Source organism: Pinus tabuliformis, chromosome X (genome assembly GCF_031772625.1).
Source record: "Pinus tabuliformis cultivar Carrire ecotype Pingquan chromosome X, CPIR1, whole genome shotgun sequence".
In the NCBI taxonomy this organism is placed as follows: domain Eukaryota; kingdom Viridiplantae; phylum Streptophyta; class Pinopsida; order Pinales; family Pinaceae; genus Pinus; species Pinus tabuliformis.
In genome coordinates, this window is record NC_142308.1 from 1692734191 (window position 1) to 1692749368 (window position 15178).

The window sequence follows — 15178 nt, forward strand, 5'->3', positions numbered from 1 at the left end:
ACTGAAAACGACACTTGCGACACTTTCAAATCAAGAAACGATAGTACAATTACGTTACTTTTTTGCAAAGGAGAACTGAAAATGACTCAACAAATACACAAAAACATTTACAGTTCTTTGCACAATGGAGGCGGAATAACAGCAAGGAAAGGGGTTTCAAACAGAGGTGTACTGACTACAGGCAGCAAAATTCTTGAATAGATCTGAAAAGAGTGAACACAGAAACCAAAATCTAGGAACAATGCCTAGTCTGATTAGCGCACCTGTAACACAGTGAATTTGAAATGCAGCGCACCTACTACACTCGGGAAGTGCGCTGAATTTTAGATTCACAAAACAAAGAGTGCGTTGGGCCAGGGATGAGACTTTGCTTGGGTTCCAGGTCACAATTTGCAGTTCAGTTCAGGGATTTTGGCTGAGCAAGTGGTAATCAGTAAATCAACAACAGAGGTAGATCTAAGGAGGTTACTAGAGCCACCACAAGGGCAATTAGAGAGTTTGTAAATCAGTTGTTTAATTCATAAACAAAATTCGGAGATTGACTGAAGCGAAATTTATCTACTTTGCATTTGCATAGCAAATGCAGTTCGAAAGCTACCTGGCTCAACTTCAGGCTCCGTCTGTAAGTTTATAAAGTAAACAAATGTAGATAACCAAACAACCTAGTCGCTCCCCAGCGAAGTCGCCATTTTGTTACAGGGAAAAGTGTCTATGCAGAACTGCTAATCCCATTAAGGTGTAGTAGCTACCTTAGAAACAAACAAAGTAAAACTACTTTCATTTTCCTTTATGAAAGATAGATGAGAGAAGAATGAAGGAGACCAACCTCTGTCTTGCGTTTGGTTCCTTGCTCGATTCCTCTCTCTTCTGATAGTCCTTTGCTACTTGCTTCCTTGTATACCCAGCTTTACAGAGTACCTGTAGAATCAAAGCAGCATAACACTATACGAGAACATGTATCTATTATCATAAACAATCTAGGATCAGATGTAAATTGACCATACAACTGCACAAAACATAGATTACACAAGAGTATGGATGAAAACTTGAATAGCTTTATTGATAATCAAGAAAGAGGCAAGAGAGTTACAACCAGTTGTTTTGACCCAGCATCATCCTCTCAGCAAGTAAGCCCTTCTTCACCTCATGCAAAGCTTAGATCACCCAACACTATGATGTTGCCTCAAGAAACCAACAACAATTCCTTACAAGATGCAAAATTCCAGCCTTTGGATCTCTGGGATGAGGGGTCCATATATAGATATCTGTAAGGGAGATGAGTCAGCTTGTGATTTGATTAGTGTCTTCCCTCTTATAGTTCTTACTTCCACTTGGATATTGATGATATCTTACTCATCCTTGGTCGAATTCAGAGAGGCAAGTGTCACAGGAGAAGTTTCTGGAAGATTCCATGCCTCTCCACCTCGCGGATTGACATTGCCATTTGTCTCTTCTCGCCCATCGCACCCCATAGAAGGGATTTTTGAAATGCAACGCACCCACAGAGTGTACTTAGGTGAGATGCAACGCACTTTGCCTATGGAGCAAGTGAAATGATCCCGTTTTGACTAGTTCTGAGTGGTTTTTTATGGAGAACTTCTGGGAGAAGCTGTAATCAGTTGACCTTGTTCCTTTAGGGGTTGGAACAACACTTTTAGGGGTTGTAGTGCCCAAAAATGTCTATAACAATGGGTTTCCCCCTTTCCCCAATAGTGGCTAATCTGTTTATGGAGGACTTTGAATATAAGGCCTTGTTCTCAACTCTATTCTAGCCTAAGCCTTGGAAAAGGTTTGTGGATGACACTTGCGTAATAAGGTCTCATGGTCAGGAAAAGTTGGAGCTTTTTTTTGAGCATCTTAACAATCAATCTAGTTCCATAAAGTTTACTATGGAATGTGAAATCGATGGCATCCTCCCTTTCCTCGACATTCTTATTTCAAAGAGAGATGATGGTTCTTTCTCCCACCAGGTTTTTCGAAAGAAAACTCACACCGAACAATATCTTCATGCGAATTCGCATCATTTCCCCACTCAAAAGCTAAGTGTTCTCAACACCTTAGCCACTTGGTGTTATAAGTTTTTGATGAAAACCACCTCAATGATGAAAAAACCCATCTCCTTAGTGTTTTTAATAAGAATGGCTATAGTAAGCACCAAAGTCTTAAAGCCTTCCTTAAGGTTGAAAAAAATCATAGGATTAAAAATGATCTTAAATATCGGTTTTCAGGGGTGCATCTTCCATTTATCCAAGGAACCGCAAACAAGATTGCTAAGACCCTGAAGAAGCATAAGGTTCCTTCAACATTTAGGATGTTAAACACTATTTGAAGCTCGCTAAAATCAGTGGGAAAGGTACTTATGTCATCCCTTGCTCTTGTGTGACTCCGTACATTGGTGAATGTAACATACCCCGGTAAACTCACATGTAAAAGCAGGGAGTTAGAATTTTTTTTATACAAATTACCCACAAGTAATTATCCAATTCACAACTCCACAATTCCTCATTAACCATTAGATATAATGTTCATTAGTACATCAAGTAAATTGCAACAAAAGACAGTAAGTTAGATAACCATTAACCACCACTGTGGTAGTGTAATAACATAAACTGTCTCATGAATCCTTGCATCCATTTCATGATTTCCTTAATGATATTAATTAATCACATACTTGGACATTATGATTATCCCATCAAATAAAGAACCATCATCACCAAACCGACACAAAAGGCAATCACACCATTGAACACCGATATACCCTGGAAACCCCGTAGGGTGAAAACTAACAAACGTTTAATCTTATTATTAAACGCTCGTGAGGGATTTCACCCCACTCAATGGCTTATAAGGGATTCCATCCCTTAACCGTTGTTATAAAATCATTACAATGAATTATCATTAAGTTGTCACATAACTAGCTAAAAGCTAATACATTTTCCATGAAACCCTTTACTTACATACCGCCACATGCAACATTCCTTGTGACAAGATTGTTCTAGAATTGTACAATTCCGCAACTCGTACTCATTTGCATGGACCATTAAACCTTTTCCTGCAACAATGTTAAACATCACTTTTCTTTGGCACCAACCGCCTTTGTTTCCTGTCAATGTTGTCGTAAACAAGCTTTGGCAACAAGAGTAGATACAACATTAATCAATCAATACTCAACCTCTAAAAGTGATCTTTTAACATCTACTTATGTGCATGAGCAAGCATGACATACTAATTAACTAGTACATATGTTCAAGTAAATACTTGTTTTACCTCCACAATGTTTATTCACATTAACGCATAATTCTCTTTAAGAGATCTAACCCATTAGTTCTACTAAAATGTATAACACAATCGTTATATCTTCATACATGTAGTAAACTGTTGTTCCTATGCTTATGCACAAGTGTTCTTTTCACATAGTTATTTTTCGAGAACTCAACATAGTTTCTCTAACGTACAAAGAACATAACTCTATATCACAATGACTATTCTTTGTGCAAACCATAGCTTATCATAATAGCCCTTCTTTAATGTATGCAACACAAATTCCCTTCACTAGAATACTACCATCATTTCATGCAACAAACCACATACTTCTTTCTTAAAGGAAGTCATTATAACCTCATTTCTCTATCTTCCTATATGAAGGTTTCTCATGCTTCCTTTTCAAGAAATTAATTAGATATCCATCTTTATCAAGATACAATAACAAGGTTAACTTACCCTTTTATGCACCAAAAATCAAGAAATCGACACAACTCATCTAACAAGACAAACTTTTCAAGAGATTTTTATTTTCAAGAAAGTTAACATAATCACTTTCTCTACGTACACACAAAATCATACTTCCACGGTCACAATAGCTACCCTTATGTGCATGCAACATTTTCCTAACACAATTACTTTTACTTCAATGCACATAATATTTTCATGAAACAAGTATTGAATCTTGATATGATATGAACACTATTCATATGTCTTTAAAAAATAGGAAACTCTATTTTTGTTCCAAGAAATCTTCTCATAAAAGCCCTCATTTTCATACATGAGGTATGCACACTTTTCTAAAAAGAAAACTATAGAAATGAATATCTATGAGCGTAGAAGCGCATCATTAGCTAATTCTATCATGCATGTAATGCATAATTATTTCACAAGAAACTTAGAAATTAGCTAGTATCACAATGCAATTAGCATATATCCTTTTTCAAGAAACTTTTATAAAAATACATATTTTAATTCAAGAAAACTTGGCCACTTTTCACGCTATGTCCTCAAGACATTTATATGCCTCACCTTCTTTTCTCAAGAAGATATTTTGGCTATATTTAGCAAGGATTTTATTCCAAGAAAATGACAAGAGACAAGCATTTCACACACAAGACTCACATGTAGTCTTTCTAAGAGGAACTACCTATTTTCTTTACCAAGAAAACATATAAAATAATCAATCTTTAACTGCATGCATTAACATATTTTCTTTACCAAGAAAACCTATAAAATAATCAATCTTTTACTGCATGCATTAAAATATTTTCTTTACCAAGAAAACATATAAAATATTTAATCTTTAACTACATGCATTAACATATTTTCTTTACCAAGAAAACATATAAAATAATCATTCTTTTACTGCATGCATTAAAATACTTTCTCTACCAAGAAAACATATAAAACCTTCAATCTTTAACTGCATGCACTAACATATTTTCTTTACCAAGAAAACATATAAATAATTAGTCTTTAACTGACAATCCAAAAAAAAAACTTATTCTTTTCTATAAAGAATGCAGTTACTTATCTGATGGTGTAATATATTTGGATGATCTCTTGAAGACCAGAGAAAAACACCGCGCCTTGCCATAGTCTTAGGTTCTACGTTGCAGTCAGCAGGCAAAGTGAATTCTCTCATAAATTTATACTCGTGCGCCAGCTAGCATGAAACAATAAACTCAGTTCCTTTACAGTTGCGGGATTAAATGGCTCTTCTTCAAGCCCGGGCAAGTTTGGAACCGTCATAGTTATGAACGATATCATAACCAAAATTCCTGGCTCCGAATCTGCCTCTGACCATATTGTGGGCCGAGCGCAAGGAACATACGTGAACACAAATCTGGTTACTGGACTTGATTTCTTCATGGCTTTCACCATTATCTTTCCGAATATGGAGTACAACGGCAACACTTTTGAGTTGCAGGGAACCGACAGGTTCGATCAACCGCCGTGTGAGTATGCGGTTGTTGGAGGGATTTTTCTTGTGGCTGTGCGGTTGTTACCACGGAATCCCCTCATTCAGTTTCACGAGAATCAAGAATCAGTTTAATAACTGATTCGTAACTTTTCGAATTACTCCTTCTCAACTGTATAATTTTACACCCAGTTATTTAGGGATGTTACATTGAAACTGGCCGCTCAATTAATCAGAGGATTCTTGAGTACGCAATTGCATCAAACATGGAAGGTCTCGCTCCTCCGCTTTGGCAGAACATGCAGAAAAGACAAACCATCACATTTGCATTGAAGAGGCGAGAGTCATTGTAAGGATTGATCATTTTCACCACCGTAAGCTTAAGGAGACCTTGGAAATTGAAAGGGGGCCTATCAATCTGAATAGAGATGATAGTTGGAGTATTAGCAGGAGTTGGATCCCTATCTTGTATCCAAGTTTTTATAATATTTAATTATTTATTTATTTTAGTCAAAATTTCTAGTATTCTTTTATTTCTTATTTATTTAATTTTCATTTATTTTTTTATTTTTTTGACCATATTATTTTATTTTTTGGATTTACATAATAAAAATTGAATTATTTTGATTTATATATATATATATATATATATTTTCATTTTCTTATTACTATTTTTAGTTTTATTGTCTAGAATAGTTAAATTTGACCTTATTTTGTTTATTTATTTATTTTTATTTTTCCATTTTCTTATTACTATTTTTCAGTTTTATTGTTTAGAATAAATAAATTTGACCTTATTATTACTGACCTTTGTTTTGATTAAAACTAGCTGTTATATTATAATGGCTATAAAACATCTCTCTTCATCTATTTAATCTAATGCCATGATTTGGTTCTTTATCTTGTCTTGAAGATGAACCACCTTTGTTTTGATTAAAACTAGCTGTTATATTATAATGGCTATAAAACATCTCTCTTCATCTATTTAATCTAATGCCATGATTTGGTTCTTTATCTTGTCTTGAAGATGAACCACCGTTGACTTATAATTTCTTTGTGTGATTTTCACTAAAAGATCTCTCAACATTCAAAATTAAAAATGTTAAATTTATATAGATATAAATAATATTATTTATAATTAGTAGAAATTCATTTTAATTTTAGATTTATTTAGTGTTGAGAAGAATCAAATATATTAAGATATAAATCTTTCCTCAAATTTTACATTCAAATAAATAATTACATTTTGAAAAATCAAACTTGAAAAAAAATGACTTCATGGATGTTTAAAAAACAAAAACAAAAAACAAAACCCCAATATTTCTTTACAAAATTCTTAAATTACCTCTTTCATTCAAATTTCAAATGAGCAGCTAGCTCTTCATCAGAGAGAGCCCACTAGTTCAAAGGCCCACCTCGGAGCATGGTTCAACGGGAGTCCTGGGGTGTGTAAAAGGCAAAGGAGCGATCCACTGGGCAGGTGGCCTACAATCGGACCGTTGGGTCGAGCGTTTTCAAATTTCAAATATTTAACCCTCTCATTTGCGATATCCACACCAATCTCTACCCATAACTGCAGCAGAAGCGAAGAGATTCAACAATGGCGATGATGTCCATTCCAGAGAGCAGTGTACAGCCAGACTATCATGTATGTATTCTTCTTTTTTCTGGATGTATATATTTATGGATATATTGTGTAGATATTTGTGTGTGATTCTGTGTATAGATGTAATGTTGCACTATAGCTCACGGTCTTTTGGCAGACGGACAGATTCTGAATTGTAATCGCTGGTAGTTTCTGGCGATATGGTCGCTTGGGTTCCCTTGACCTAAAATTATCTGATTAGGGTTTTTTCCCCATTCTTTAGTGTGTGGTGCATTGTTATATTTAGAGTCCCTTTATGTTATTATCGAGTCTGGTATCTAAATAACTAATAACCTCGGGTTGGAAGAAACCCTGATTGGATTATTCTAGGTCAGGTAAACATTAATGACGACATCCCCCGGAAGCTGTAAGATTTCCAGGAAAGAAAATGATGCTCTAAATTTGGTGCGAGGGTTTGGACTAGGGTTTTGATTGCACGACTGTCTAAGAATGATATTTGTTTATGACAGGATCAGGTGGAAGGGGAAGACAAGAGTGCTGTGAAACGTTGGACCCTTGATGATTTTGACATTGGGAAGCCCTTAGGAAGAGGAAAATTTGGCAACGTGTATCTTGCCAGAGAGAAGAGGGTAATTAGTAAAAAACAGTCAAACTTTCATGGATGTACTGCGTTATTTAATTCGTATTTTTAACGGCAACATTTCTTTCTCCGCATCTAAAAACAGAGCAAGTATGTGGTGGCTCTGAAAGTGCTATTCAAGAATCAGCTCCAACAATCCCAGGTAGAACACCAGCTGAGAAGGGAGATCGAAATACAGAGTCACCTGAGACATCCCAATATACTTCGCTTGTATGGATACTTTTACGATCAGGTATGCCCACTTTCCAAGTCATTCTTTCGCTCCAAAATGCAATATCTGCCGTTTTTTTATAAATATTTTCACTTGAAATTCAAGAATTAACAGCTTACAATCTTAAGTCTTCTCCTCTAAACCCGAAAAGGTGCAGGGAGATATGTACATCCTGGTGGCATCCAGGGGAAACCCTCGTACTCAGTGCTCTAAAGCCACCAATCAGCAAGGTCAACATATGTCATACACAAATAAAACTGACCCATCTATGCCCCGTAATACAAAAGTATACCTGGTTCTCCCATATGATAATGTGGGTAATAATGTCTATAATAACCTCAGATATACGCTAATACTTGCTGATTACTCATGTAAGCTGACCCACCATTTACTAGAGTGCCATAACATACTCGTAATTCCCTCCTATATCAAGCTTTACCCTCAAAGCTTGTAGTTGAGGGTGGTTTGGTATCAAGTTTGAAGTGCTGATCTTTCCATGTGTGACTGGAGTTGTCTTCTTCCACTTGATTAGATGCTCTTTGACGATTTTGTTCACGGGACAGCCCAAACTCCAGGAGTAATGGAATATCTTTCTTAGTGCTTACCATAAACCTATTAGATAGGAACATGGCTAGATTGATGCTCTCCACAATCTAATTCAGTTAGGACAATGGCCTTATGAATTTTATCTTGGCAATGGATTACCATATAGACTCAGTATGTCTCCTGTAAGATTTGAACTATTGCTATTCTGTTAAAGTGGGATTTCAGCACTTAATAGGGTTTGGGTACAGATGTAGCTGGAGAAATTCATACAAATTAAAAATATAATTCACTAACACCTACCTTGACATTTCTACAGAACCGTGTCTATCTCATTCTTGAATATGCTCCAAGAGGTGAACTGTATAAAGAGCTACAACGCTGTAAGTGCTTCAATGAAAAACGTGCAGCTACTGTAAGTTCTCTACTTCCAAGGAATGTTTGTTATTTATGCAAACAAAGATTGTTTATCTGATTGCCATTAGGTCATAGTCTTCAGTTTTCAATGGAAATCAAGCTAACGTGCACACATAATGTAGGTTTCATGCCTACGTTATGACATCCGTAGAGAACATAATCCAATATATTTGCATTTAACTACGTTGTATCTAGTTCAGGAACTCAGTAACTTGTCTATTGTTTCTACATCAATTTGCGACCTTGCTTACAATCTGATTTCTCTGCCTTAGACAGTACATTGCATCACTAGCACGGGCTCTACTTTACTGCCATGAAAAGCATGTGATACACAGGGACATCAAGCCAGAGAATTTGCTGATTGGCTTTAAGGTAATTGCTAAGGCTTATATTTCATTGGTATTGTACTTTTATTCACTCAACTTTTATAGTCAATTGGTTTGAACTTTGTATCCGATTTTACCAGATGCAAATTAGAGGGTCTAGACATGCTACATAGAGGATAGATTTTGTCCTAAATGTGCTGGTCATGTCCTATCAATGCCATATTCTGGACATGAACTGGTATGTAATTATTACTGATATTTAAGATTATGAATGGCAGGGTGAACTGAAAATTGCAGATTTTGGATGGTCTGTACATACCTTTAGTAGAAGGCGTACCATGTGTGGAACCTTGGATTATTTACCCCCAGAAATGGGTATCTACGAGTTCCCAATTACAGTACTAATAATTTTCCTATATTTAGATTTGAACCCGTGAAGTTACATAAGTGCTAAACTGCTTGTATAACACTGCAGTTGAAAACAAGGAACACGACACTGCAGTTGACATTTGGAGCTTGGGAGTACTCTGTTATGAGTTTCTCTATGGCATTCCACCATTTGAAGCAAAGAAGCACTCTGATACTTACAGAAGGTGACAATACTACCTTCCACTTCTTTCCCCATTCTTCTTCTCTTAAATTCAGTTGGATGCTCATTTTAGGTCCTAAAATTTGCTACTTGAGTTTACAAGTTTGCGTCTGAGCATCCAAGAATTTTTAGTTTTTAACAGTCTTGTTTGGGTTTGATAATATGGTGCAGGATTGTCAAAATTGATTTGAAGTTTCCTCCCACCCCAGTAGTTTCTGATGCAGCAAAGGACCTCATTCGTCAAGTGAGTGTAACATTAATCCATTACATTCATTCATCTAAGGTGTAAAATTCCTCGATTTGTCTGGTGGAGTTGGATCATATATTATGGCTACAAAGCTATGCCTTTATTGTCTCAGTTCTTGCTAATCAGTTGCATTTTGCCACTTGATGAAACCTGATCCATCTGAACAACAGGCTAATTGGCTGTTCTCTGTGGTGCAGATATTAGTGAAAGATTCTACTCAGCGCCTCCCTTTACAGAAAATTCTCGAACACCCATGGATTGTTCAAAATGATGATCCTACCGGTGTTTATGGACAGAATCATTAAGACAGTTCTATTTGGTTGTAGGCTCTGTCTTGATTGATTTGATAATGTTAACTGTCTGTTGACAATTTATCAAATTATTTAATACAATTGAAGCTTCTCGCTTGACTGATGCCATAGATTTTTTGGACTTGCTGCAATGCATCAAAATATTTGTATTTGTTGCAGTCAGTTAGCCTTGGTCTAGCTGTAGAACAGTAAGGGTTTTATTGTGATTAGCCTGGGTTTGATTTTCAGTGCCCCCCCAAACACGCCTACCTGATGATCCCCAGAAGTTCAACTCTCTCTGGCCAACATGCCAACAAGTATTTATGATCATTTTCCAGAGTGCGGTTACTTCTAGATGGCTGCTTACCATTGCCAACATTCGTATCGATACTATCAGCGTTAGAACATAACATTATGTATTCCATAATGGCGTTCATTTTTTAATGTAAGAAAGAAACCATTTCATTCGTTGCTGGGCTTTGCATCGGATTTTTGACTTCACAGAATGTAATAAATAATACCTGAACACAGGAAAATTCAATAATACCTGAAAATTTAAAATTTAATTGAATAATCTTATAGCAAAAACTAATGTGTTTGGCACCCGTGATTCTGATATTCTAATTCTTATGAAAATGATTTGAAAGAGGGTTATTATTTTATTGGATTTTTTTCTTGAATCTTCACATTCCTAATTTCAAGAATCGTTGTTAGTTGTTACATTGTCTTGGAAACCAATGACAGGAGGCTTCATGACCGTAATTTGAAAGTTTACTTGCCTTTTAATAATTTGAAATGGTTTTGTAATAAGACTTAACTATGACCACTAAATTTAGAAAAATGGTGGCTCCTTCAAAAAGGGGCTTTTTCTTTGCATCTCCTCGAGTTTTGGATAAGAGGCTGTAACAACACGTTGTCGTTGCTAGTCTGATTATTTTTTCTTTCATCATTCACATTTAATTTTAGGTAGCTTTTTAAAACAATTTCATTTTTTTCTCTTTAAAATTATTTCCCAGCAAAGGAGACCTGATCATACAGCCCTTTCAGAGACCCCAACGATCATACAGCCCTTTCAGAGACCCCCAACCACAAAAAGGCAATCCCCAAATAATAATTCAACAAACAACCCCATTTAGTATCGGACCCATCATAGAATGTCATAATCTGTTTACTATGTTGAGGGTTCACACAGGTGAACTCCTAAAACATTATACAGAATAATATTTTGCCACATTTAAATTACCATATAGGTCCTTTTGAATCCAATGTACCACAGAGAAGGCGGAAAAAAAAATATTCATATTACAAGGCTGGCCAATTCATGTCATTCCATTTAAACATGATTGATGCATATAAATATATGATTTAAGTTAGCAGCTATATTTTGTATTTCTTTGAAGAGGGGCCTGAACATAGCGTTTTCTAAAGAGGTAATCCCTGGGCCTGAACATAGCGTTTTCTAAAGAGTGTAATCCCTGTATCCAATTAATCACCACCAAGGAGTTTCCAAAGATTTGAAGTTTAAAAATACCTTTTTCGGGTGCAAGTTTTTGCAATGTTGTTTGAACCCCTTCCAAGTCCTGTATGAGTTCTTATTATCTTTAATATATGGGAGCTCCTTAGAAATAGAGCACCCCCTGCTGTACAAGGTCGTGAATCACTTTGAGCAGCACCATCAAAATAAGTCCATGCTCTTGATCTAACCACTTCTTCCAAAACAATTCGTCTTGGCTTTTCATTCTTTTTTATTTAAAATAACTAAGGATAGTCAAGCTTTGTGAGACATTGTATTACTGGAATCATCTTTGTCTTTTAACAAACTAGCATTTCTATCCAGCCATATGCACCATGCAATGATAATTGACAATGCTTTGAATCTCATAAAATTTCTTTTGTCACACTAATTTTTCATAGCCTCCAATCATCTTTTAGTCTTGTAAGAGACTCCACCTCTGTCCAAATCTTGAGTGCGAAGGGGCATTGTAAAAGCTTCTGTTGAATGTTCTCCTCATCCTGCAGACCAAGTGAACAACTGTTGGGACTGTATATGTTTCTTTTCTAAAGATTTCTTTGAGTAAACACCTTATTTTCAAGTGCTGCTACTCATATAAAGATTTTTGATGTGAGAGAACACTCGAGTGTTCAAGTATTCTTGTACCACTAATTTGCATCTCATTGCTGCTTCTTTCTTCACAAGTAACCTTTATATTCAAATTGATATAGCATTCTCCAGTTGGGTCCCTTTACCAAATCAATTCATTTTATCTAAACATGATTAGTACCTATCTCATGCAGTAACACGATCTTGTAAACTGATCATCTCAGTTGACACTCCTACCTCCAAATTAAAGAAATGTGTGGATATGCCCCTTTGTTGAGATCTAACTTATAATGTAGAATATTAACCAAATTTTTAGAAAGCCTGTAATTTTCACAACCAATCTAAAGATCTTCCACTAGTTTCACTCTATTCCCTCAACTATCTTCCGAACAAACCACCTTCCAATCAAGGGAAAAACCATTATCATTGATTTCCATGTAATGGAAGGTTTATGTGTCTTGCTGATTTTTTGACCCAATCTTCAATTTTTTTTAACTAGAATGAGTAGATTTTTATATAAAATATATCGCACCTGTTCGCAAACAAGACCGGGATTTTACATAGATTTTTCCAAGATTACAAAGTGCTGATAATGCTTCATTTGTTCTGCAATATATCTGATCTGCCCACAATTCCTCATTCTGGAGCCTTTACAACTGTAAATTTGACAAAATTGAAACATAAGATATTTACATTTACAATGCATCATTTAGAAACTGTGAGAAAAAAACATATGAAAGCTAAATATCCAATTGGCATTGAACTGTTAAGGTCTAGGCCAATTAAGCCTTGGTTTTGGTCCTGCTCGGTCGAGGAGTCCTCATTTTCCTTGCTGCTCTTGTCCACTTTGAGCTTTAGCTGCTCAATTTGATGCCTCAATGCATTAACTTCATCTTCCAGCTGGCATATGCGCTTTCGTTTTTCTTGCTTTCTCTCCTGCATCAATAGGTTCTCTTGTAGTTGCTGATGTATGCTACATTGCAATTCGATCAGGCCTTCTCTAAGCTCCAAGTGGTCCTGCACATAGTTTATGCAGGATGGCCGAATTCTCCTTCCCTCTAGAGAGGTTCCCACCTGCGCCCCCCTAGACCTCGACCTACGATTGCCCCAAGAGCCCAACCATGAACTGGCCTCTGCACTTTGTACACTAGAATCCATTTTTCGGCTGTCCAAAATGTTCCAGAACTTTCTGTCACTCCCACTCAAATTCAGAGTGCACTTGACCCTTTCCTCCTCGCTGTCCTCTAGCTAGGCCCCAGGGATCAAATCCAGGGCATCCTCACGGACCCAAGTATTATAGATCTTCTCACCTATCGCTGTGTTCAACTAGACCTCCCTTTGTTGTTCTACTAACCAATTATCTCCAAGATTTTGGACTTGAACCTCCGCCCACTTCAGTAAAATAACGACGTCCAACCCAGTAACAACATACAGACTCTCAAATGGCCTCATACCCTCAATTGCATTCAGACCCTTAATTGCACTCAGGCCTTCAATTTCTCTCAGACCCTCAATTGCACTCGGGCCCTCCTTGAAATTTATCCGATCAACCTAGGCCCAATAACAGACAATCAACAACCTCGGCTTCAGATGCCAGGCCTTCATGGAGGCCACCTTAGCAACATATATCCTTAATTCATACAAACAAAACATATCGTTATTCCCTTTATAGCTGTTGCTGGACTGAACGATGATGTTGTGCTGAGCGAAGAAGCTGATGCAACTGAGATCTTGATAAGTCTCCATTTTTTCCTTGTCATCCTCCATTAATTCCCCACACTGCTCCTGGTCCATCCTTCCCAGCCGAATTATCCTCCCACGAGTGAATAAGGCTTCTCTGTGAACCAGAATTAAATTTTGCTCTGAAAATCCCATACTCCTGCAATCTCCTGAGGAGATGCGCCGTCCTTTACCCCATGAACCAGGGCATGGGAACTGAAGATGCACGCCAAGGTCCCTTTCGAAAATAGGTGTAGTACCAGGGTGATGGACTCTGACACGTCGCAATTGAAGGTAGAGGACAATCTTGCCACGATGCTCCATGGCAGACCAGAGCTCACATGATATGATCAGACATGGCCCAAGGGCTGATGGGATGAGGTGGAATGGGGTGGAGATCATGGCGGGGAGAGGCAGATGGGTGAGGGGGGCAATGGGGGAAAGGAGAGGAGAATGGAGGGAAGGTGGGGATAAATAAGGAGGAAGGGGAGCGAAGGGAAGTGGAGGGGGATTAACTGACAGGGGGGAGGACAAAGGGGAGGGTGGAGGGGCCAATTTACCGCTTTAAACAAAATGAAAACAAAGTCTCCAATAACTGTATATATTAATTTCCTTGCAAGGCTTCAAGCCTCTCTCAATATCCACAAGTTGTATCCCATCAGTTTACTTATGGGATGTCAGTCGTGCTCTCGACCTCATTCAATATGCATCTTTCTTCTCTCAACTGGCATGCATGATTAGCCTGTTTGTCAGCGTCTTGGTTGTTTCTTCTGAGAATATGATAGGAGGACGCCAAATCGAAGGAGGGGAGCAATCCCTGAGCTTTTGTTCAAGGTAGTGTTTTTAGCTTTTGTAGCATAGATCATATCCCTAATAATTATCATGGAATCCCCTAAAACCTGTATTGTTTTTATGCCCTTATTTTGAGCCAGGGTAAGGTCCAGGAACAAGCCATACACTTCTGCTTGGTTGTTAGTCTTCCATCCAAGCCCCCATGCATATCTAAATTCAATGATTCCTTCTAGATTATTGAGAATCCCTCTCCCTCTTGCCACCCCATCCTAATCTTCAATGTTATTAGGAGCCATATTTCTAAATAATCACCCAATTCCAAAGACCCATACTTGTAATAAATTCCCATCCACATTTTGCAGTGAGCACTGTTACAAAATGGTGTTTATTCTTAGGGCCCAACCACTAACATCTTTAGGAATTGCTATTTTTTTCCATTTTACCCATGATACACATCCTTTTCTTTATCCCCTAACCAAATAAATCTAACATAGATCTTCATCTTTTTAAAA

General features: G+C 37.1%; 1 protein-coding gene across 2 annotated transcripts; it reads left to right on the plus strand.

The window, feature by feature from the left end:
- Nucleotides 1–6553: 6553 nt before the first annotated feature.
- On the plus strand, nucleotides 6554–10524 carry LOC149146512 (serine/threonine-protein kinase Aurora-2-like). Of its 2 annotated transcripts, none has more exons than XM_089448039.1 (9): nucleotides 6554–6833; nucleotides 7307–7420; nucleotides 7517–7663; nucleotides 8505–8600; nucleotides 8879–8974; nucleotides 9207–9303; nucleotides 9404–9521; nucleotides 9689–9761; nucleotides 9962–10524. In XM_089448039.1, exons 1-9 carry the CDS (start codon nucleotides 6786–6788, stop codon nucleotides 10067–10069), a joined length of 897 nt encoding a protein of 298 aa, XP_089304165.1. In that variant the 5' UTR covers nucleotides 6554–6785; the 3' UTR covers nucleotides 10070–10524. The 2 variants fall into 2 exon arrangements, with proteins under 2 accessions (XP_089304165.1, XP_089304164.1); XM_089448038.1 differs by having other exon boundaries at nucleotides 6555–6833; nucleotides 7301–7420.
- The last annotated feature ends 4654 nt before the right edge of the window (nucleotides 10525–15178 follow it).

Excerpts from the sequence above, each read along its gene's own strand:
- LOC149146512 (XM_089448038.1), top strand. The coding sequence starts at position 6,786 with ATGGCGATGATGTCCATTCCAGAGAGCAGTGTACAGCCAGACTATCAT. Across the intron at positions 8,975-9,206 it reads ATTTGCTGATTGGCTTTAAG|GGTGAACTGAAAATTGCAGA; the intron begins GTAATTGCTAAG and ends TATGAATGGCAG. Across the intron at positions 9,304-9,403 it reads TTATTTACCCCCAGAAATGG|TTGAAAACAAGGAACACGAC; the intron begins GTATCTACGAGT and ends ATAACACTGCAG.